Source organism: Perca fluviatilis, chromosome 6 (genome assembly GCF_010015445.1).
Source record: "Perca fluviatilis chromosome 6, GENO_Pfluv_1.0, whole genome shotgun sequence".
Taxonomy (NCBI): domain Eukaryota; kingdom Metazoa; phylum Chordata; class Actinopteri; order Perciformes; family Percidae; genus Perca; species Perca fluviatilis.
In genome coordinates, this window is record NC_053117.1 from 19,610,502 (window position 1) to 19,635,875 (window position 25,374).

General features: G+C 41.4%; 1 protein-coding gene across 14 annotated transcripts in view; it reads right to left on the minus strand.

Moving 5' to 3' along the window:
- Nucleotides 1-25,374, minus strand: part of ank1a (ankyrin 1, erythrocytic a) — a 91,636-nt gene that overhangs the window by 55,119 nt on the left and 11,143 nt on the right. For 11 of the 14 annotated variants that reach the window (XM_039802970.1, XM_039802967.1, XM_039802973.1 and 8 more), the window contains exon 2: nt 1,407-1,499. The exons of 2 other annotated variants lie outside the window; for them this stretch is intronic. In XM_039802970.1, the coding sequence (XP_039658904.1) occupies nt 1,407-1,499 (93 nt within the window). Of the gene's footprint in view, nt 1-1,406; nt 1,500-2,039; nt 2,088-25,374 lie in introns of those variants that run through there. One more of the 14 variants, XM_039802972.1, reaches the window with a different exon arrangement.

Genomic DNA, 25,374 nt, shown 5'->3' on the forward strand with positions numbered 1-25,374 from the left:
GTTTTTGTTCTTATGCCTGCATTTCCAAATGCTTTACTTTGTCAGCTGAAAATGGTTTAATTAAGAATCATTAAAAGGTTAAGCCAATGATGCTCCAGAGTGTTTGGGAGCAATATGGAGATCAGGAGAGTAGGATTGGGAATTTGATATGAGAGCAAGGGGGGAGGTAGGATTTGAGGGCAAATCATCATGGGCAAGGGTCGTCTGGAGCAAGTTTCCCAGCAACTTTATTGCACTTAGATGATCTCTCCTCCACAGAGTGGAAATGGACTCAAGATCATCTATTAGATAGGTACAATAAAACCTTTGGCAAACGTGTCCCTGACTGTTTAAAACAGATAAAACACGACAAAGCACAGGCACAGCACATGACAAACAGTGACATAGGAAATTCACAGCCACAATACACAAACACAACACTGACACATCAAAGGCACGGACAAAGACAGGCACAACCACAACATCTACAGCTGAAAAACCACAGTGGAAACAGACTGAAGCACAGACACAACACAGACGGAGACACAGACGGACATTCAAATCTAATACTAATACACAGTCTAAGGTCATGCACAGACAGAAATAAAGCATGCACACAAACACACTGATAAGAATAAAGAGGTCGTCCCACAAAACACACACATATACCTCGCACACTTCCTCTATCTCACAGACACACACACACACACACACAGCATGTGTTTTGATTTAATCCTAAACACGAACACAGTGGTACAAATGACACAAGCATATTTTATAAATCAGAAGAACCCACAGGAAAAATACTTGAACTGTGTCTATTATCACTACTGTGAACCTGTGTTGTGTGAAGTACTTTGTGTAGAAGCATACGCAGACAACTTGTATCCAGTCGATAGGAAATGTGTCAAATCTATCTATATTTTGCCCGTGGACTCTTGCCATGTAATATGCTGATTGAGAACATTAATTTCCAGAGAAATCACAGACACCGATATAGATGTGAATATAGATACAGATACACACTAATGTTATATATCAATATGTGAGACTAAACGAACAACAACAAAAACGCAAAAAGAAAAACAACCAATTGAAAAAATAAAAATCAGCAAGTTAGTACAATACGTCAAGCAAGGACGGGAACAAAGAAAAAGCTCCAGTCTGATCCCACAACACCTGACTGAATCAGCTCACAGCACAACAGCAACACTAGAAAGTCAAAGGAACCAGAACTACAATACCATAAGCAACACACAACAAAAACAAGAGAGATAAAGATAAAAAACAACAGCAGAGCAACAACAGTGACACAAACTTTAAGTGACAGATACAAGATGGTCATAAATACAGAATATATATATATATATATACATATAGATATATAGAAATAGGAAAAGCCAGATATACGTGTTGCAGATATTTACTTCATCATCAAAGTGCCATACTCCTTGGCCATCCGGCATCTCAGAGCTCACACTACTGTCCTGATCGATTAGCCAGCGATGCACGGCGTGGGCCTAAAAGGACATACGACATAAAGACAGAGCCCAGTTAATCGCAACAGTGAGAAGCAGAGCGAGGGAGAGACAGAAGAAAGTAGGCAGAGGAGAAGAGCAGAGCGGACAGAAAAAAATGGCAAGGAAATGAGAAAGAGTCAAAGAGGAACAGGTGAACATTATATAGAGACACAGGTAGAAAACAAGGTGGAGGGAGGGAGGGAGAGGAGGAAGAGAGCAGGAAGAGGAACCACCCCATCCCACCCTATCCCATCCCACCTTGCTTTTCCAACCCCTCCCTGCCCAAAAAACTCTCCCTGTGGGAAACAGGTCAGGTTAGGATGAAGGGGTATGAGTGCGAAAGCACGACACAAAGATATCACACATACAGTAATGAGTGCTGGGCAACGCCACACTGATGGCGGTGGAGGAGGATCTGGTGTTGATGGTTTGTGGCTCATAGATGGATCAGCTGCAATCTACACATTGGAGTGAGCCGGGATTCCTTTACAAATCACACTTGTGTAAGTGGCACCTGGACACGAAATGAAGTGTACTTACCCAGAATTCACTTATAGAAATGTGCAACCACATTTGTGCAGTACAAAAGACAACACATAAAATAGCTTTAACACAATAACACAGACAGAGAAAAACATACAGTAAGGCCAAGTCTGGCCTCTGACTGAGATGCACAGAGAAACAGTGCATTATATTTCAGCATTGTTTTACAGCAAAGACACTTTCTTCACAATACATGTATGCAGACTGCCAGATAGAGTGAAAAACAGCAAGAACGGTTGAAATAACAGTAATTTATAAAGAAATGTGTCAACTAATGTCTGAGAGCTCCACAAAGCAACCAGATAATGCTTGTTTTTTCCCAGAAAGGCACCAAGACTGTCTGCTCCTCTCAGCGAATCAGACAGACAATCTCCCAAACGTCTTCCTCCAGACAGACAGAAGGTCCTGCTCACACTCCCTCTGTTGAGATTCAGATCAAACACATACTGTAGCCAGCCCTAGTCACCCACCCACCCACACACATACACACACACCCCATCTGTTACTCTTGACTGTTGTCGCGTCAGCACCAAAAACAACCGAGCGCAGCTCCTTTTGTGACACTCGCTGCCCCTTTGCGGCAGAAATACTTGTCAAGATTTGCACTGGGGTGAAATTGCAGAATGCAGGGGATTAATTACCCTGTCATGTCTGCCACTGCACATTTACTATTTACTTTATGCCAGCAATTTTACAGTCCGTGTGTTGTGTTTTTAAGATGCAGTGATGCGGGCTGTCATACCATGACACTGCAAAAATAACATTTATTTTACACTGAAGGGCCATTTAGCACACAAACTGTTGACTGAAGCAGAAAACTGTAGATTGGCCTCTTCAACACAGAACATAAGGGGAAAAGTGAGGATAGTATGTGTGTTCATGTACAGGCATACAACCATTCACTCACACAGACACGTTTATATATTGTTGTAACACACTACATGCCTAACCCTTGAGGTAGGGACAACACATTTTAGAACTAGTTCGTGAAATGTTACAGAAGCCCCCCCCCCCTCAATTCAACGTCAGAAAGGTGTGGGGGAAAGGGGTTTCCAAAGACAAAATGTCCTCTTCCCTGAGGGTTTTCTTTATCTTTCAACGCTTGTGAGGACACTTGATCCCCATAAGGACAGAGATACACACACACACAAAGAGGGAGCAGGACCTTCTGTGTCAGGTGTTGTGTCTGTGAAGACAGATGCATTAGCTGGTAAACACATAGAAGGGAGGCGGAGGACAACATACAGAAAGAGAGAGAGTCACCTCAAGGGTACAGTGAATCAGAGGGTGACAGCAGAGGCCAAAGTCCTCTGTTAGGACACCCGAAAATAGACAAAACAAGCAGATGGGGGCAACTACAATGTACAACCAGTAGGCGCTGTAGTAAATATGCTACATGTGATCTTTTATTTTTTTACTTTTTAAGCATGAATATGCACTTTGCATGACCTTTATCTGTAAAAAAATATTTGCAGTAACAAATGCTCAGTAACACTGTGCATGTGGAGTGTGCGTACGTGTTTATGTGTGGATGTGTGTACGTGATGCAGAGCGGCGTCATCCGTAGAGTTTGTGGTGAGTTACAGAGCGTGTCGGCTTAAAAGAATAATTGGATTATGTAGCAGACGGCTACTGATGACAGGGAGGAGAAGGGTGAAGGGATGGAGGAGGAGTAGGAGGAGGAGGGAGACTGAGTGAGGCAGAGGGGGAGAGAGGTGCTGATAAGAGTAGCAGGCCATTTGCTGCTGAGTCTCTGGGAGCCTCGGGGCAGCCAACAGACACACAGAGGGAACTCAAACCGTTACGCTGCAGATTAAAGGGATAAAGGGACATACAGTCCCTAGTCTCTGGCCAACCAACTAGCAGCCTCTTGGTATTTGGGTATACTTTACATTAAACTCCAAGACAAGCATAAGACAGCCAATATGAGTCATGTACAGCAGAAAAGCAACAACCTTTTTTTCTCTGTTTGCTTTCTAACCTTCCTGATGGCCTTTGGAGTAGAGCCACTCTAGAGGCTGTCATGTTACCTCTCCACATTCACACAGCTTATCCTTTACAGTGTCAGTGCGAACAAGAGCGGAGTGTAAGTCAGAGGAAGGCTCATACTAAAGAAAGAGGAGTGTGAGAGAGAGAAGTGGAAGAAAGATTAGAGAGTAATTGAGAGAGAAAAGGGCACGGATGAAACAGGACACATCATAAAGCTTCATCTGTCACAAGCATCTTTGTTGTATGTTGACCCAGATGACCTCAGGTGGAGCAGAGAAATGTAATGGAACAGAAAATAAAATGGATGACAATCTGAAGAGGCAAATATGTGAAATTAAAATAAATTTGTTCCCAGTTAGGTCACTCACTTTTCCAAATGTGCATGTTTTGTTTGTTATGTAGCTGCATTCAAACTGACATACTGTATATTACTGCTATATGACATTATAACCCTTTTTCTTCATCAGTCAAACAAAAAGACACATAGGCGGTTGTAGACTACAGCTGCCTTGTGATTTTACATTCACTACACATATGGATATACTGACAGTCAACAGAACCTGCTGTGGTCAACTTACCACAGGCTCACCAAAGAGGATTACAGTCAACCTCGGATCAGCCCATCTAATTTAAATTCCCATATGATAAATAAGCTTGGATAAAACAGTAAAATGCAAAAGAAGCCTACAACAATATCAGATTAAACCACCTCACGCATGTCCCAATTAATTAGCCTTCCTGCAGTTATCCATACAGAGACATGTGTAAAGTTATACTACAATATGTAAATTGTGTTGTAGTGCAACCATCTGGCAGATGACTCAAAAGTGTTGCACATTTTATGCAGTCTGATGTAGAGTGCGGATACCCGAGCCGGACGGGCTGGGTTCTGACAGATATTTAGAAATGATGTTCGGGTCGGGCTCGGTCACATCAGTGCGATAAGGCATTTGTTGTAAAATGGTGTGTGTGTGTGTGTGTGTGTGTGTGTGTGTGTGTGTGTGTGTGTGTGTGTGTGTGTGTGTGTGTGTGTGTGTGTGTGTGTGTGGAAAGTGGGCAGAAGAGAGATAGAAGAAGCTGTGTAGATGCGACCGGAGCAGAGTTGGTGGAATAAGTTTAAGTTTTGTACACAGTGTGTGCGGTGTCCGAAATAAACCCCAGACTGAAAGCCAAGTTCATTCATTTGCTCACCAGAAACGGGATTTTAACCGCGACGTTATTCATTTTATAACGTCGACCCTGGAGGTAACGAGTCTCCCCTGGTTTTCTGACCACGGTCAGAAACAAAGCAATCAGGAAAGGTTAACACATTTAACATTTTAAATTAAACAGCTTATTAACGTGCGCTTGTTGCCCCGTGTGCGCTGATGCGCTCATCTGTTGACATTTCCAAATGCCTTCCAACAGTTGCTTAATAAAAGCGGGCTTTCCACACAAACAAATGTACATGTGTCATTAGTATGAAGAAAAAAATTAGATTTCAACTGTGTCGGGCTCGGGTCGGGCTGGGACATAAATATCTTAAAGTGACCCTAGGCTGCTTTGCACCTTGACCTCGAGCCAAACGACCCCCCATAAGCTTTTTTCCCTTGTTATAACGTTGGTCGAGTTAGCATTATCACCTGGTTAGCTTAGTGTAGACGCTAATGGATCCACGTTTGTATCTCGTAAATTACCCCACTAATAATGCCCGGAATGATGCCAAACTTCTACAGTAGTACAAATAGTTTCTGTACTTATAAAACGAGGCATTAGAAAGTTTGTAACTACACCACAAGTATATTTAAATAACACTTGCCTGATGGATACTCCTCTCGGCTGCTATCGCGCGAGATCCTGCACGGAGCACAACATCTATTGCTTTTAAACCGCAGCCGGGGTATATACAACTGTGTGGCATCTTGTCCTGTCGCCTCACGCTGCAGTAGCTGCTTCTGCTGTTCACTCGCTTCTTGGATCTTCTTCTCCAGTAGTCTTTTCCGGCAACAGATGTGCTCTGTGCTTGATCTCTACAAAGATGGACTCGAGTTATGTTGTACTGGACTGTTTAAATGAGGATGTGGATAGGTGCACTTAAAAAAGATAACTGTGCAAAAATGTTGTTTTTATGTCAATGACATTGAAACCTAAATAAAGTAAAAAAAAAAAAAAGTTAAATGGCTTGACTAAATACTAAAGGAAGTTTTTGATTTTACTAATTGATCATTTCTTAACAATAAATTGGCCTGTAGGTTGTCCTTACTATTGGCATGTTTTTCATATTAAGTCTTTTCATAACTGAAATCAATACAAGGCCAGAAATTGAGAAAAATGAAAAACAAAATCAGCATATAGACATTAAATGTCGTGGCAGGGTTGATTATTAGTACGAGTGTAGCTGGTTGAGCTGCCACGCAGGGTCCACAGAGCTTTCATTAGAACAAGCCCTCCACAGGGAGAGAACGGCTCTCTGCTCCTCAATAGACCTGCCTCAAAAACTCACACTCCCTCTGTGAGAACAATAAGGTACAAAGGAGCTGTGATAGACAAATGACTGTAGCATTAACAACCAAGCACCTTCCTCAAAACACCTATACATCAGTCCAGTTTGTTTTAGCCCCGCAGTGCATCAGCTTTTCTCTTGATCGCCCACCTTTCTGTCCATTATCCTCAAGTGCAGGAGAAACATCAAGTAATCAAAGCTCTAATGCTATGAGTCAAAATGGGCCAACGCCTGGCTAGTTCCTTGTAAAATGCTGACAGTATATAAACTAAATGGACCTCTACTAAATTATTAAAGTCCTAAGAGTAAGAAAAATCAAGTGAGGGTATACAAGACTGCCACATTACTGAGGTGTTGAACAGTAAAGAGCTCTTCTCAGAATCCCATAAGGCACCTGATCACTGATTCAGTTCTTATTTTAACACAACTTAACTGAACACATCACAGAGGATATGGCCCTAACGTGATAAACTACAAGGGTGATAAAAGTAAGAGGACAGTTAGCTACATGAATGGAGTGTCGATTGGCTAACAGGAGCTAAGACGGATACCATTTATCAACTTTCAGTGGATCAAAAAGTGATGATCAATATAAAAATCAGTGAATGATTTAAACTGCAATTAAAAACTAATGAAATAAAATATTCTTAGTAGTATTCATAGTGTCCCGTTTAACTCAGCAATTAGACTTCAGGTATGAGGATAACATGATTAGAAGCAATTTAAGTTTGGCAGGGTTGTTCCATATGGAGTTAAAAACAGAGGTAGTCATTCAAATACATCAATGATTTCAAACTCACCAAGGCTCTGAGTGCATAATATAGCTCTGTGCTTACTCGGATAAAATATTCCTGACAATGTGTCAAATAGAATGAGAATGAGAGAAAAATCCCAAACCAAATGTGGATATATGGACTCCCAACCATGAAACATGCTGGTGTTACACATACTGGTAACACACTATTATGGAACAATTTAACACTTTGCTGGATTAAAAAGAAAGACATTGTTTAACCCCCCGAAAAAGCAAATAAAACATCACTGCTTGAAATATTTGGGTTAAAGTTTTTACATGTAAGCAGGCGTAAATAAGTGTAACATACAGTATATACAGATATACAGTAATAAGGAGACTTCCAAACGTGAAAGTTAAGAAACAACCAAGTAAGAATGAGCAGGAGAGCTATGCAGATCTGATAAACAATGCATGTCATAGAGCTGGCAACAACCAGTCTGAGCTCAATCAGCAGAGGAGAGGAGAGGTGGTTTCTGAAGGGGCACAGGTGGAACCCGCCAGGTGGGATGAAAGGGAAGGATGCTGCAGTCACCTTGACCCATCACCTTAACACTTTTTTTCCCTCTCTCTGTCTAACTCTCCATCTGGGCACACATTCACTCTCTACCTGTTCAGTGCACGCTTGGATATTAGCAGAGTCACGCTGTTCATCCTATAGTGTCCACTCTGACTCTGTGTACAATGGGAGGCCCTGCAGTACACTGGCAGTAAGGATGCCTCAGAGGCACATACAGGGGGTGAGAGGTGTTGATTTTTCATGGACGTTTTAGGCTGTAGTTTGCAGCATTGTTAAAGCAGCTAATATCAGTGCATGTATATCAACAATGGTTGAAATGACTATGCCTATGGAAAAAGGGTTACATCACAAGAGGTCATGGTGACAGACAATTATCACCTAACTGCAGCTCATTGTTTCCGTTTTCCAGAACACCTTTTACTTTACTTTTTTGGTTCACTCTGTATTTTCTAAATGCACTAGGCAGCCATTTTCAGCACATCAGCTTTAAAAACCCACTGTAGAGTACATAACCTGCTCAGCACCAAACGGCAGACAGAAAACGTTACTGACTACATTAACCGGTGAACACAGTTCATTCAGCCGCAGAAGAGAGGGATATTTCCTTCTGAAGTTGGTGGACGCCAAAAGCTGAGAGAAGAGTGAAAAATGGACCCTAATTTGCCACATGGAAACAAACGTGACTCCAAATGAATCCTTATGTTGCTACGTATCTGCTGGATGTGTAATCTGGCCTCTTAAAAACACTTTCAAAAACTGACCGGCGTCTGGCTGCTGTTAAAGCTGACACACACACAGCTTGCTCCCTTTGAAGATTTGTTTTGTAATTGTGATTCACAGTGCCCCAATTACTAAAGCAGCTACACAAACTATTTTAAGTAAGACAAACAACTGCATTGGTAAAGAGGAACAGTAGACCCTCTCCATCACTGACTGAAATTTACAATAACAGACTTCTGAATTATGTCAGGCCTAGTGCATTGGATTTCATTATGCAGTATAAAGTGTTCCACACTCTGCTCTGAGTCTGTGGAGGTCAGAGGTCATTAAAGCAGAAAGATTAACATCACAGCACACAGAGGACAGAGCGCTTTGATGTTCTCTGCAGTGGAGAGAAAGTACAACCTCTTCTTATCTTCCGCTCTGTTTTACCCTTTTTTGTCTTCCTCAGAGAATACTTATCGGGAGATTGTCGAGGCGGCAAGCGTAGGTATAAATGCCTACTGACACCAGTTTACTAAATGTAAACATTTATATGTCTGCAGCAGCGAATGTTAGTCTTCTGCAGCGATTTTTCTTTGGAAGTGGAATATTGAAAAAATAAAATAAAATGATATGCACTGTTTACTGTAGTTAGAGCACTCTGAAGTTGAACTATGACATGACAGAGAGTGAACAATGTTTTCCTGTTTTGTGTTAAGCCCTGGGACTTGTGATGTTTGCACTGAAGCTTTTGAAAAGAAAGATGAAAAGAAAAAGAAGACAGAAATGGAGGGTATGAGCGACAGAACAATTTAAATTTCTTTATGTTTTATCAATGACATTAAGCTGCACCTCCTGCCCCTCCCTCCTATTTTTCTCCTCTTTCCATTGAAAACGTTGCTCTTCCATCCCAGACTATTTTTATCCAACATTTCATTACCATAATAAAACACATGCATGAAAAAAAAAGATAAACTCAAAGAGACAGCGCGGCCAGAATCCTGGATTTGTGAGGCTTATTTTCATCATTCTTCCTTGTCTTCTATTATTTTATGTTGCTCTTTTCTTTTCGCTCAGATAAATGGAAAGAGACATGCCTTTTCTTTCAGCCTGTGCCTCATTATGGTGCTTTTCATGTCTGCTCTTTTGTATAGGGCCAGCCCCGAGCCATGCACAAGCATAGCGGAGCAGCCGGTGGATTACCCAGAGTCGCGTCAACACTTTGAAGGAACCACCAACCACTCCAGCGAACGCCCCTGCCAAGTGTAGCATGAATGTTACATGCTTTAATAAGTGTAGCCAAAGAGCCATGCCAAGACTAAACCAACAGGAACAGCTGCTGTGCCATCAGTGTGGACAATACATCTAGGTCTCTAAACCAGGGCACGGCTATCATAACAGAATATATCGCAGTCCGCTGATAATCAGCATGCAGTGTGTAGTCTAGCCACACAGAGCATCACGTCTCAAACTGAACGCCAACATGATTAGACGTTGAGAAGTGATGGAGGTAATTTTTTTTGTCACTGAAAAGCCTAAGGTCACAGAAACACAATATGCAGTGTCTCTTTGCTTAACATTTGGCCTGTAATAAAACATTGCCAAACGATAGATGTCGAAACAAATGCGTTATGAAGTACTTTAAGATGCCTGATAAAAACATCTTCTGCCAATAATGCAAAGGTTAAAAAATATGTTCTTACCTTTAAAATGACTCAAAAAGGAATTATATTAAAGGTAGAAATCATTCACGTTTTCTTTGGTTCAGTCTCTCTCAGCAACTTTGTTTCCATCTGCAGCAGGCAGCTGTTTTCAGAGAAAAAAGCTTTAAAAACCAGAGATGGAGACTAAAAACAGATAAAAGGAGAGTGAATATTGGACTTACATTCATCAGGTGGACGTGCTAATGTTGCTTCATCACTGTTTGATAACACGTTTGCCATATCAACTTTATGAAGTAATAAGATGTTGTGTTTACAGGATGTTTCTGCTGCCCCCAAGTGGCCAATAAAATGTGTTAATGCAGATTAAATATGCAAAATAACACACGCCAGAATAATAAAGATGCCCTTGGCTGTATTTTGTGTGTGTGTGTGTGTGTGTGTGTGTGTGTGTGTGTGTGTGTGTGTGTGTGTGTGTGTGTGTGTTTGTTCATGTGTGCATACACTGTATATGTGTATGCCCAGCAGTTGGTGGTCATATATCAGAGCTGTGCTCTCACCTTCTTCACCTCCCTCCTGGGACAGAAAGACAGATGCCCCCCTCTATCACTGCTACATTAAGCCACTTTGCTGAGGTATGTCACTGTTTCTCCCACTTACACCTACAGTATATGCACAACACATTCACAAGCACACCTGCACGTGTGTACACACACATCAGCACACATATATCATATTAAGACTTTGTCATGATTTAAGGAATTTTATATTCCAAGCATTATATTCACTTTAAGGGTACACCGACGCATGTATTATTCCTATTTTGCACCCGACGCACAGCGGACTTTTCCCTCCACAGACGCACGTCGGTAAAGTAGGGAATGAACTTGCACTCGCAGGGGTGGTTCAGCAAAAAGAGGAGGCGTGTTCTGGGGCAAACGTTACCTAGTGCTATTTTGCAGTTTCAGAAAACAATTCTGCCACAGACCAGGAAAAACCTAGTCTAAAGTCAGTGGCGCGTTATTCAGATGCTATTTTAAGGGCGCATGCTTGGCCGTAATGTAGAGTGTGCACACCGCGCATACACGTTGCTTCTCTCATATCACGGACCCAGCAGTTTCCATTTTTGCAAACCATACGTAAATACAAGGAAAAACATGACCTTGTTTTACACAACATGGGTGTGTTGATGACATAAATGAGGAAATATTAGAGGACTTAAGGAGATGTGATGTTGAACTGCATGTGCCGATGCCACTTAACCCAAATGCCCCAGCAGCAGCACGGGAGAGGAGAGAAAGAAGGGCTGCATCGTCTATAGTGAGGTAATCTCGGTCTGTTAGACTACATTGCAAAAATACCACCTTGCATTCATAACCTCGTGATTCAGTGAGAGTGAGCCCAAAACATCGGAAAGTATGTTTTTGTGACATTTCTTTATTTACATTTTGTCAAAAAGAAAAATCAATAGCAAACGTTGGTCTCCTCGGCTGTGAACCGCTCCTGGCATGCGTACATGGATGTATTAAGAGTGTGCACCTAGCAAATCCTTCATTATAATAGCAATCCGCCATGGAACAAGCGCGCCTGCTTTTAACTGGAATGTGAGATAACGCTCTGATTGGTTTATTGCACGTTACGTCCAAACCACACCTATAGCTACTTCAGACCAACCCATTTAAGATTTGCATCGGGTGCAAAAGTCATTTATCCCGCCGGTATAATAGCAACAGCGCCCGAGATCCGCCCACAAAGCTACTTGCGTTTGATACTTGCGTTTCAGATCGTTAAAATAGGGCCCTAAATGTTATTGAAGTGAACCCTCACCCAAAGCCTCTTGAATCTCTCCCAAGACTATGTGCATAATGTGGACGGGCAATAAAATCTCATAGCTGCATAGCTCTTAAGAGAAAATTTGATTGCAAGTATCCTTGATTAGATTCACAGTGGAGAAATTGATCCGAAGGGTAATATTCTCAGGAGGGAACGGGACAAAAACAGGAGCCGGCCAGCGAGCTGTGAGGGTGAGAGACAAAGCATTAAGCCTGCCAAATCCTACCTTTAAAACGAGAAAGCCCCTAAAAAAGCCTACAGAGTTGGCTCTTTCATCCTGAAAATGTGATGAGAGGAAATTACATTTGAAGAGCTTTAATGTAACACCTACAAGCCGGGTGTGAAGGTTTGCACCATTAACATTGTAGCTGTCTTCTTTTTGGCTGGACCCCAAAGGAGGGTTATAGCTAAAAAGGATCCTTCTTCCGTGAATATGACGCAACAGTCTTGTTGTAATCAGAGCAACTCAGGGAAAAAAGCTCGGAAGAGTTGCTACCTAGCTAGCAACTGTGTTCTGCTCCTCCGCCTCCCTTCCGCTGGCAGACTTCGCCAGACCTCAAAAATAGGGAGGATTTAGAAACCAAAGCGGGGGGGCCTGGCTGTCCTCCTCCACCCAAAAATATTGAGTTTCAGTTACTTTGTTTCCTGCATTCTGGTGACTTTTAAAGAATGAAAATAACAAAATAAGTACACTACAACATTTTATGTTAAGTACTTATAATTTGGTTTAGTTTTGGGTCATGGCCCTGGTACTCTCAGAGTACGAGGCAAGTTTGTAGGCTTGGCCTGCACCAGGGATCCACAGCCAGCTGTCCTCCCTGGCCTATACACCCCTGGGTCCGGGATACCTAAGCAAGGAGGAAAGGGAAGCTCACGGTTTCTGGAAGATAACTGTGTACCCCACTGCAGCGGAGGAGGGCGAGCTGTTTCCCCTCTGCGAACCACCGAGGGAGACGAGTTGTCCACCAGCAGCCACACCCAACTAATACGGGCCTGACGGGCGCCCCTCACCAGCCCGGGATGGTCAGAGAAAGAGGGAGAGAGGGGGAAGTGCCAACGGGGAGGAAATAGAAGATGTTATGTGATAATGTACATTTAGCTCTCTTCTATTTGTCCCAAAACATACTTTTACACATTTATCTTGCATATCTCTCTTTCTCACACACACACACACACACACACACACACACACACACACACACACACACACACACACACACACACACACACCGCTGCTGTCCTTTTACACTTCCATCTATCATCTATGTGTATTGACACACACAGCATTGAGACACCTTAATCACTAACGCACACACAGCTGTTCACAAGCCATTTTCAGTGTGTTCATGAACAGGGCACGTTGAGATTCTCACTGCAGCTCTTTCCTGAATCTGTAGTCAGCACTAATGGCATATGGCAGGCACACACGCACGCACACACACGCGCACACACACGCACATAAATGTTCATTCGCTCATACAGTACACAGTCATACACAGCAGGCGAGATGAATGCATCTAAAAAATAGCACCCTATTGGCACCCCCACTGTCATCATTATTCCTTCCATCGTTCTTATCAGCAGTGTGGGGCTCATTCAGTTGGTGGACAGTCAAGCTGTTTTCATGGAGCTTTCCTCGCCTCCCCATCAACATCATACCCTCCTCATACCCTCTTTTCAATTCTTGTCCTCGTTTTCTCCTCTCTGATATTTCCATCTTGAGACTAGGTCCCTTCCCCTCTCTTCCTCCTCCACTTCGCCCTCTTTATCTTTGCCTGCTTAGTGGGGAACAGTGATGAGTGACACCCACCACAGTGTGGAGAGAAAGAGATAAGGAGGACAGGAGGGCACATCCCAGAGGAAAACCTTTATCTTGGAAGAATAGGCCCACTGATAGAGAAGATGTAATGACATCAACCATAACTAACAACAGATGAAACAAGGCAAAAAGAGGAAATAAAAAAAGGAAAGAATGCAGAGAAGAACAAAAGAGATGAATGAGTTAAAGGTGAGACGGAGAATCTCCACAGTGCTCATTTTTACACGCTGCAGTCAAAACCTCTGCAGTAAATATTAAACACAGCTAGCTTTCATTTCTGCACGAGAGAAGGGGCTCCTATTGCAAAAAAGCTGCATCACTACAGTATGTGCTCTATGTGAGTGCTTTTAACAACAACCTGAGTAGGGTTGTAACTAACAATTATTTCCAATATTGATTATTTTCTCAATCAAGTGATTAATATTTAGATCACAAAACTGTCAGAAAATAGTTAAAGTACAAATCATAGTTTCCAAGAATCCAAGGAGACGTCCAATCAACATACTGGAACTGGATGTTAGATAATCGCTTCTTGCAAAATGACAAACAATTGATTAATAAATAGTTCACACTTTATTTTCTGTCAATCAGCTAATCGATGAATTGTTTCAGCTCTAAACCTGACAAAGCATTAAGGCTAAAAAACTAAAGTAACTGAGGGGATTGCTAAAACTCTCTGGGCTCTAAAAGTAGGTTTAAAAACAAATGTTGAAAAATGATCTGACAGAAACCTAATTGGCTGACGGTGCTCCTTTGAAGAAGTTTACTTTCTGAATAAATGAAATGCATCCATTTTATGCTGTCAGAGCAGCATAACAGTCTGGAAGGTCTGAAGTCTGGGTGGATGAAATGTTCTGGCAAACTTTTCTATTCTTTTATCTCTGTAGAGTCCATGTGCGTTTCTCTGTTTTGGGCTTTTTAGACATCTTGCCTGTGCACCTGCAAGGACATGTCCTTGAGAAAAAAACATGCCAACTAAGTTCAGGTGGACTTTAAAATAAAGATTCAACAAACCCGCTAGATCTTTTTTTTGGGGGGGTGGGGCCTATGTACGAAGATCGCAGTTCCTGCCCTTTGTGGTACATTACAGACTGAAATGGCTTGACATGGCAGATTCGCACAGGATTAAGATCACAGATGACTGTAATTATTACAAATTACTAGGAGGTCCCCAGGTGATACTAGTCCTGTGCGAATAGGGCTTAAATTAACTTTCCTTGTCTATTATTCAAGCAAGAGGCGGCACATACAAGAGGAACAACCCACTACTGCACACCTGTGGCCTGAGAAAAACACACTTCTGTTCTCACAAAGCCTGCGTTCCCCCCTCTAAATGAGACACATACCAACCGCAGAGAAGTCCCTGACCCTCAGAAAAGCCCACCCAAACAGGAAGAGAGCACTTGAGTTGGGATTTGATGGGTGAGAGTGGCTCAAGAGGGTTGTCAAAGCTGGGAACATATAAAGAAGCACACATGGGGAGGCTGGGGGTCAGTTCAAGGACTATAAAGAGGGAAAAGCAGAAGAGAGGTAAAGAAATGTGAGCATCTTCAAAACTAGAAAGCTGGACAAAAATAAAGAAAAGAAGTACAAAAGAAAGAGGAGAGTGGAAAGTTTGGATCTGATGAGCGCTAACATTGTAACTAAAGCTGTACACGATGAGAGGGGTCAAGAGGGAGAAAAAAAGCAGAAAGTGAAAAGGTGATACACTGTTGGCCCCACTGAAGGAACATGTTTGTACTGGGAGGCACAATGTGTGGGAAAGGACTTAATAAATAATCATCAGTGAGAGGTGGGCTACTAAGTACAAATATTTTGGATCAAAGTAAGAAGTAATTTGAAGGAGGGCAGAGCACGCTCTGAAAACAGCACAGAAACATCTGAGAGAACAAAACAAACATCACTTATGTGCAATAATCAAAGCAAGTGTCTCATTCAATGAAGAAACAGAATAAAGTCACATTACTCAAGCAGCTGCATCTCAACCCTTTAAAATTCAATACAAATAAATAGGATGTGTGAAATTATGTTAATGTTCAGTTTTGCAATAGTGTAGTACAATGAAGGACATCCTATTGTGTAAAAATGTTTACTGCACTATTCTTACCTGAAAGGATGAGGGGACACACTCTGCTTCAAGAGTGCTGAATGTATACAACGGCCTCAAAAATGGCCTTATCAGCATGTAAAAAATAAATTCTATAACCAGAAGCAATGCCTCAAAATAGTTCCAACCTTAGACAGCACATTGGCTTTCATTTTGATTAAATGGAGCATGAAAGAGGGATGAACTGCCAAGGAAGTGCCAAGCAAGCTAGACACCCACCGACCTACACCCTCCCAATCTGCTACCAACACACATACCTTTCCCCCGTCCCTCTGTCTTTGTGTTTATTTCTTTCTCATATTGAAATGCCCGCTCTGTCATGCTCGGTGTTATTAATCTCTTTCAAACGCGTCCTTCTGCCAGTGATGCCGGACATGTGTTCTCACACTGGTACTCTTCAGCAAGACAAAGGTGTCCTTCTTCTTTGAATAGCCCTGTTGTCTGTATGACGTAGAGAGCATGTACACAAAAAATGCTCTGCATATGTTAATTCTATGAGTATTGCCTGTGTAGCCAAAGCTATTCCTCTGTGTCTACATTATTGTCCGAATAATTCAGACATGTATATATATTTTTCAATCCCTCAAAGTTAAATGGTAATTCTTTTGTGGGAGGATGATTCTCTCGCAATGTGGTACCATTTGGATTTGCATTTCGAAGCACGTCTTATTGCTGCTGTGACCTATCAAAGCTGTATCACTGAAAAACAACTGTTTAGAGAGAGATTAAAGAAAGAAATAATAGTGGCTGAATTGATCTCACACATGACATGTGACCTTTCACATGAATAAAGCTGTCTATATGAATGTATATGACCATGCTCACTGCAGTCCATTAATAGCCTGGCTATAACGCGATATGTTGGAGCAGTATTACAACACACAGTGAAATATGAACCTATTCTCACAAAACCATCATACAGTACAAGAACGATACAATGTGTGGTTTTGTACTGTAAAGGACAATATTGATATAAAAAGAGTATTTCTGTAACATGTACTTAAGAAAGTGGGCCTGCAAATCCTCCACCTCCTCTTCTGTATTTGAAACTTACATAAGTCTACACTGAAAATGTGCAAGGTTAACATCGACACAGGATTGTAGGAGTGAACTCCCTCTTTTTTGATACAGTAAACTGCAGCAAAACGCAGCAGCAGTGCTGTTTGTGGAGCTACATGTAAACCTAGTTGTATATACAGTCTATCATATAAACACACATCATCATAAATATCACCCTAAGAAATCCGGTTTATTCAGAATATCGATACATCGAACACTCTGTTCAGTCGTGTGCATCTTGAGAGCTAGAGAACGGAGCTCACCTCTCCTGCCATTAAATCATTCATGACCCTGCAGTGCTGTGGACCACACAGTGCCAGACCTGCCTCCCCCAATCTGTGTCTTCACTCTGACAGTATACACACAAATACACTTTTAAGCCCTGCACTAAAATCAGACTGCAGAAGGCAAATGCTCATCCAATCAGGCACACACATTATCAGTCAGTATTTATTTGTGTTGTCTTTCTCCTGCTTAATACACCTTTATTCTTTGCTACTCTCAGCGGCAGTATCAATCTATAAAATATGTCTAAAACTCGGATAGTTCCTTTCACTGCACAGCACTCCCCGCACCATCGATCAGCCTCGTGTCCATATTGATGAGCTCTGCAGAGGGCCTCGTTGGATACCAATCCTTGGCCGAGGGGGTTCCCTAAGACATCCTCCCTGTCCTGTTAATTTTCCTCTCATGACAAAAGCGTTTCGGCACTTATTAAGAGAGCAAATTAACCTCCAAATCCCGCTCTGTCTTCAAATATCTGCTTGATGACTATTTAATTTGTGTCCTTAAACAAGCAGCAGCCAGCTTGGAAATCAGGGTACGTTCACTGTAACGTTTACTTTAAGGTTGCGCCATTGACTGCAATTCTTCCCTCCCAGTGAGGATAAACTAACCCCAAATCCATCTTAAGTTGAAAACTACAGGCCGCACTCACTGCTACTTTTCCTATTCAAGGTTCTCGAGCGTGGAATTTTCACCCAAATCTCAGACTTTATCTCTCAAAAAAATTTACTTGATCCTAACCAGGTTTTTTAGAGCTGTCAGTAAACAAAAAATGAACTGCTGTCAGTGATAGAAACCCTGCGATTAGCAAGAAGGGATGCCCATTCATTAGTTCTCATTTTTCTGGACCTGTCAACAGCCTTTTACACGTGAACCACCCAAATCCTCCTGGCCACCTGATCACTACCAGACATCTCTGGTACAGCACTACTCCGGTTTGAGTCCTACCTCACAGAGTAATCATTCCAAGTAGCATGGCAAAGAAGAGCCCAAGCGTTACTTTCCACTGGGATACCGCACGGATTTGTGCTTGGTCCCCTACTCTCGCCAATATGCACCAACTCCCTTGGTCTGATTATCTGCTCACACGGTTTTTGTTACCACTGCTCTGCTGATGAAACCCATTTGTCCTTCCCATCAGACGACCAGACTGTCTCAGCACGGATCTCAGCCTGCATAAGATATATCTCAAAATGGGTGATGGAACGCCACCTTCAACACAATCTCTCTTAGACTGAGCTCCTGTTGATCCCAGCCAGTCCTGTTCAGCACAACATTAGTATCCAGCTCAGCCCCACTTCGCACTCTACTCGAAATCGATGACAATGTATTGGGTTTATGAGGCAGGCGCAGAGAGATAGTGAGGCTTTATTGGCAGCGAGACAGAGGTTTTCAACACGTTAAATAAATCAGATGGTGTGGATCATATGTTGCACCATTATCTATCTATACTAATCTAAGGTTAAGAATAACAGAAACATAAGGATAATAGTACAATCAATAGCATTAATAGTTTTTATAGAGTAATTAACTAAATTGTTTCATTGGCAGTTTTTAGAAAATTGTATGAATCTTTAACCTCTACCCACTTGAATTCCATATCTGTCTATCGAGCCCATGACTGAACAAGTGCAGAAATCCTTAATGAATAATTGATTACTTTGCATCACAGTATTGCAGAACAGCGTTGAATTGCTGCACTGGATCAGAGGGAGAGGCGGGTGTGAACACAGCTTGTATGTGTTCTGCACGCTCGACTGGTATCTGGGGCAATGTGCAACTCTGTATGTGTTGGATAAAGACAGAATCTGTGTGCGTTGGATAAACACAATCCAACCGATTCCTTGTGAAGGCAGTGCAGTGCCAGGTCCTTCACAGCGCCTGTCCTGCCCCCTCTGACTCTCTTCAGGACACGGCTGTGTCTTGTGGATGATCTTTGAACCAACTGTCAGTTGCATGATGCTGTGCTGTCGACCTGCTCAGATGCTGACCAGTCAGTTGAATGTAAATGAGATTCAACCCTGCTCCGGCCAGAAGAGGGAGCTAAGAACAGCTCATCCTTCATCTGTTCTCTGTTATCATTCATCATCATCATCTAAAATTCATTAAACCAGATATTCCACATCCCATCTTTTAAACACAATTTCAGTTTTTAAGGCAAATTTCAGAGCAAATGTCTGGTCTGGTCTCAGAGGACATTTCTGTCACCACATATTCATCTTCATATACTTCTCTTTCCAACTATTGTTCACACTCATCCCTGCTGTAATATCTGCCTATGCAGCTTTTTTTTATATATATATATATATATATATATATTTTTTTTTTCATTTAATCTTCCTATTGTGGGAAACAGATGTCTGGATGACAGTGTGGAGCCATACATTGGGTGAAAGTACACATATGCATACTTACTCACAGCCACACAGAATATACTGAACTTAAAATATATTTTTCACACCTTATTTAATTTTGCATCATCATCAGTTGCTATTTGCATATTTAGATGAAGAGGGCAGTGATGCCACATACATCTGGGTGACAACAAATGTCATGTGCTGAAGACACAGCTTGCATACCTTTTTCATTATTAAGTTTAAAATAAATTCTTAAACTACTCAAAGAAGAAAACTGCTTGAGATTGTTAACCTTGAGGTTGGTTAATGCATTTGACAAACTTTCCAGTAAACAAAGTTTCTCTGTCTCGGTCTTATATTATCAAGTTTGGCAAAGTTTAGAGAAAATAATGTGCATAAAAGTGAAAGATTGCAGACAACTTCAAATGACACACAAGTATGCCTAGCCTTAAAATGAAAACTGTTAAAGCCAAATTGACTCAACAGAATGGCTTGCTGCAAACACGAGCCAGAATTTCACACTTAACCATACTCCTCTGCTCAATAGGGAGATATTCTGAGCACATTACAGAATAACAGAGGCTAACGTTCAAGGATACTACGCATGTAAAAAAAAGACAGAAGAAGAAAAATAAACCTAATAAATTAATTAACACTGGACATACACTAAAAACATGGTGAAAATACTTAACAATAAAAATGTACAGTTAAATGAAATTAAAATACATTTCAGACATCCAGAAATAGATGTAAATGTAGATATTAAAGCTATAGTGCATAGTTTCTGTCGCCCCCATGAGGAATTCTAAGTAATGACAACAAAACTGTTGGCGCGTCCACATGATACAAGCCTTCTGTGATCGCGCACCCCCACCCCTCCTCCATGCAGTTGCTAGTAGCCAAGGAGGACACCGAGGATTAAAAAAACATGGGCTCTTCAGAAGAGGTCATTATCTTCACTTGAGCTTCTGCGTGGGAAAGTCACCGGACGCCACAATCTTCTGAACAACCTTACTGAGAAATAGAGAGAGAGTTTTGTGGAGCTGATCGTCTTAATTAGCTTTGTAGCAACTCATTTGGCAACGGCTTAAAACGGTAACGGACGTTTATTAATATCAAAAAGTTACGCACTAAAGCTTTAAGATTAAACAGCAGGGGAAAGTAAACACTGAATATAAATGAAAAGTAAACATTAAACTGGTCTTGTGGACTTATGTTTTAACATTAAACATACAATACATTTCAATTATGACCAGGTTTTTAAGTTGAAGAAGATTTAAAGACAAAGTGAGCACGTGTGATCACAGAAGTGGGTGTAAATATATTTTTTTAAAGTGTTGAAGTGGATACAGTTTCATCGACTCAGCAGGAAACAAGAATGCAAAAACGACTAGAACGGAGTAACAGTAGGGGATGTGGGGTAAGACAGCTGATGAATGATGGAAAAAAAAACATTTGTTCAAGGAAGTTGCTTTATGATGACCTTCACCCTCCTGACCAAGGACAAAGAAGAGATGGAGAAAACAAAAGGGGTATATGGATGCTACTGTCATTTTAAATTGTGTGAGTTATTCCACTGGCAGCCTGCAGCCTTAACAAGTCTCAGGCTGCAACAAAAAACAACAACCAAATAATTCACATTTGAGAGACTAGAAATTTGGCCATTTCTGCTTTGAAAAACAATTCTCTATAAAAACAATTTTTGATCGACAAATGAATGAATCATTCAGGACTGCTCGTGTGAAATGGCTGAAGTTCTTTGTTAATACACACTGATTTGTGTTTATACACAGCATAAACAGTGAAAAGCTTACAGCTGAAAGTCCTTAAAACCAAAATTTACAAAGAAATGTTCAAGAGATTCAGACTTGACTCATTCACTGACAGATTCATCCAACTTCTATATGACTGCAAACAAGCTTCAGGTCCAAAATAATTTGACATTTAGAAGTGCAGAAACAGTTATCTACTGTAAATGTGTCACATACTTCTTTAAAAAAAAAAAAGGAAGAGTAAAGGGACACAGGCAAAATATTGATCCAGCAGTTACTTTAGACACACAGAACAACCCAGACAAATACTGTATGGTCATACAAAGAGGAAGCCACAACGACCACACACACATATACACGCACACTGGCATCAGATGCAGAAGCGTTTCAGCAGTGTGTAGGCAATTAAAGGTATGTGCCTAAGGGTGTGCTGAGGCCAAAGTCACAGTGCTCTATGCTCTGACAAACATTTTCTCCATTACCAGCAGACCAACTGTCCTGCGCCGCCTCAAGCTCCCGCTATATATTCTCCTTCACTTAGACTCTGCATGGAGGCAGAGGGGGAAATGGGTGAAAAGAAGAGTGACCACAGGAACAAGAGAAAGGGGTGGAGGAAGTGCTACTGTATAAGAAAATGAACAGAAAGAGAGATGAGGACATGGTGAAGTCAGCAAAATGCAGAGTAGTCTGGATCTAGCCCCAACCATCAATATACCTGAGAAAAGACATGCCAGATTATCTTTCTGAATCTGTCAGTCTCTCCATGTCCCTCTGACCAAACTGGGTTGGAAAAGACAAACAAACAAGGAGGACGCAGTGCTCAACTGTGGTGACCTGATCCATATGATGAAGATGGATTTTCAGTGCATGTCATTTTACAGGAAATTAAATATGGATGTAAGAGCACATACTGTTGGTGTACATTTAAAGAACAGCGTTTCTGAGGGAGATTTGTGTAGTAGTGGCAGAGAGTGTAGGAGTATTTGACAGGAGGAGCCGAACTAGAAAATTAGATAATACATGAGATGATGTCAGTGTTCATATAGTGATATGAAAAGTCCTCTGTGTAAACACTAGGTGGCGACATCCAACTTTCTCACAGAGCAGCCAACACTGTGCTGACTAAGGGCTGGCTGACAGTGGATGTGCGTGTGCCAAGCCTACGTACATGTGTGCTTACATGTGATCATGTATGAGGTGCGGTTGACCTTGTAATGCTGCTGCATACACGCAGATTCTCCTTCATCCTGAGCCGATACCGTCCCCGAGGACCCACCCCCCTCTTCTTCGATCCAAACTGATTTAATGTGACGGGGGGAAATGCAGTTAAAACAGTATCTGAACAAATGTCTATTTACTACATCAAAGGTTTTATAAATGTGTGGTGGAAGTTGATTATTCCACGTCTATCTAGATAGCACTCCCATTTTCTTGTCTTTTCCTGCCTACCCAAAACATTAGGCTGCCGTAACAGTAAAAATTACTCATGTTCCATCTCACACCATCCTGCCTCTCTCTGTTGCTCACTTAATCTCTCTTGTTTCTCTCTCTAAATGTGAGATCCATAGTGCTTAGTGCAAACTCAGAGGCTAAGAGAGAAGAGAGGGAGGTTTTAAGAATTGAAAGCATGGTCTTGCAGTGTTGCAATGTGCTGCAAGTAACTGCGGCAGAGAGAGAGAGAGAGAGAGAGAGAGAGAGAGAGAGAGAGAGAGAGAAAGAGAGAGAGAGGGAGGGAGGGAGTTGTAGTCTATATTGAAGCAGGAGGATTGATTATGGGAGGAATGTACTGTAAGAGGGAGGGAGGAAGAAAGGGAAAGGGTGGGCACATGGCTCTGCATCTGCTTGAAAAAAATCTCTGGGGTCAGCCAATTAGAGGCTGGGTGACACCACTATCCTCCCAGCTAGCTAGTAAATCCTGTGCCACAAGACAACCCACGTGCCTCTGTTCAATGAACGTGTGAGCTTTTACACTGACACGCGAACAAGCACGAAGACACACACATAAAAAAAAAAAATGTTAAGTACACAGTGAGATTGGAGATAGTTAAACATCGGACAGCTAAGTGTTTGAGTGCCCAGGGTCACTTGCTTTAATGGCAGATGTGTCTAAAGAGATGGAGTATTAACTTATGTCATTCAATCATCATTGGAATGACTGACATACATCACAACCAGAGAGGGCTCATAACCCAGCTGACGACAGCTATCCACATCAACCCACTCCTGCCTGACCTCTATGGATCATTGAAATAATAGGAGTAGGGTCGGAATTCCATAGCAAACATCCTTTTGAAAACCTTATTAATATCATGCATACCTTTAGGATTAGTTTTCAATAATTGTAAGTAACTTGTACATGTTCTCACCTCTAGTGGTAACATTATTTCAATGTAGATCGATTGTTTTATTTGCCTGGGTTTTGAGATATACATCTCTGCAATTTATGCCTCCACACCAATACAATAGACATACCGTAGTATTGGTATTGTAATGTTATTTTTGCAGTGTGAACAGTTTTTCCTACTACCAAAGAAATATTCCTGAGGGACAAATATCTAAATACCTCACCACATGGTCCCCTCAATAGCTTATTCTAAGCTTCCCATCGTATCACATGATCTTCCTCAGCAGATGGGAGTTTCTCAATTGTCATGACAATTTTCACATTTCTATTTTTTTCTCAGCACATAAAAGACATTGACCTTGGAAACAACTGAAACTGAGAATATGGAAATTTGAAAATATACATTTCCATGACAGCTTGGAAACTCCATCTGCTATGATCAAATGTGTTTTTGCTGTTTCCAAGGTCAAGAATGAAATCTCCCAATCTCAAAACCGAAATTTGGGTGAACTGAACCACTGTTATCTGGCAAAACTTTGACAGCTATGCTTCATGTTTGCTATTTCGCTGAAGGTACATTGGGCCTCATTGACAAATCTGTGCTTAAACCGTGCGTACGAACGTTTACCTAACAAATCCAGGTTTTCATCAATATTTCCTGACCTTAATTTGTTTGTACTCTCCAAACAAATTTAGAACTGCCTAAGATCATGCATACGCACAAATGATAAAGGCCCGGCTGCTTTAGTAAATGTAAACATAGACCTTCAAACTAAATGCATAGCGAATTAAAACTTCAGCCATTAAAAAAGGCTTTAATAGACAATATTTAAAACTGGTAATATACTAATGCATTGGCCAAATGTATTATATATCTATGAAATTGACCCCCTTTCATCATAAAAACTGAGTGTCCCAGTCCTAGCTGACAATGGAGTATATGAGGTCTTTACTTGAGGTCAAGGGAATTATTTCTGACACAATTATAATGGTCTCATGACAGCCAATGTAAAAACCAACCAATTAATTACAGTTTAATGTATGTTTTAATGTAATGTTAACACAAACCTAAAGTGTTACCCTTCTCTCTTTACAACAACTTCACCGTTTTCTTCATGAGACACCTCTAGGCAAACATATTATGGGGGTGTGGCAGTATGCTGATTGCAAATAGCGAGCACGTGCCTGACCATTTAGAATGATTCTAATTCACTCACATATGCACGGTGGTAAGAACAAAATTGGCCGGTGGGCACGTGTCAGGAATCTGACAGTAAATCTGCGTCCGCAATTATATTGTGAGCAAAATTAAGAATATTTATACGCACATATTAGTGAATGAAGCCCAATGTTGGATATAATTAGTAAAAACAAATGTTACCCTTGCAGAAAAGATTGACTGTGCCTCTATTAGGGTTGGGTACTGTTCACATTTTTACCGGGACCTGAAATTCGGGTTCTGGTACGTTTTTTCGGTACTTTCCTACGGAGCCCCCCTGGTCCCACTTTGTCAAAAAAATTAATTATAACTATCTTGTGGCCACGAGATAGTATCATGGCCACAAGATAACTATCTCGTGGCTATCTTGAGGCCTCAAGATAGTTATCT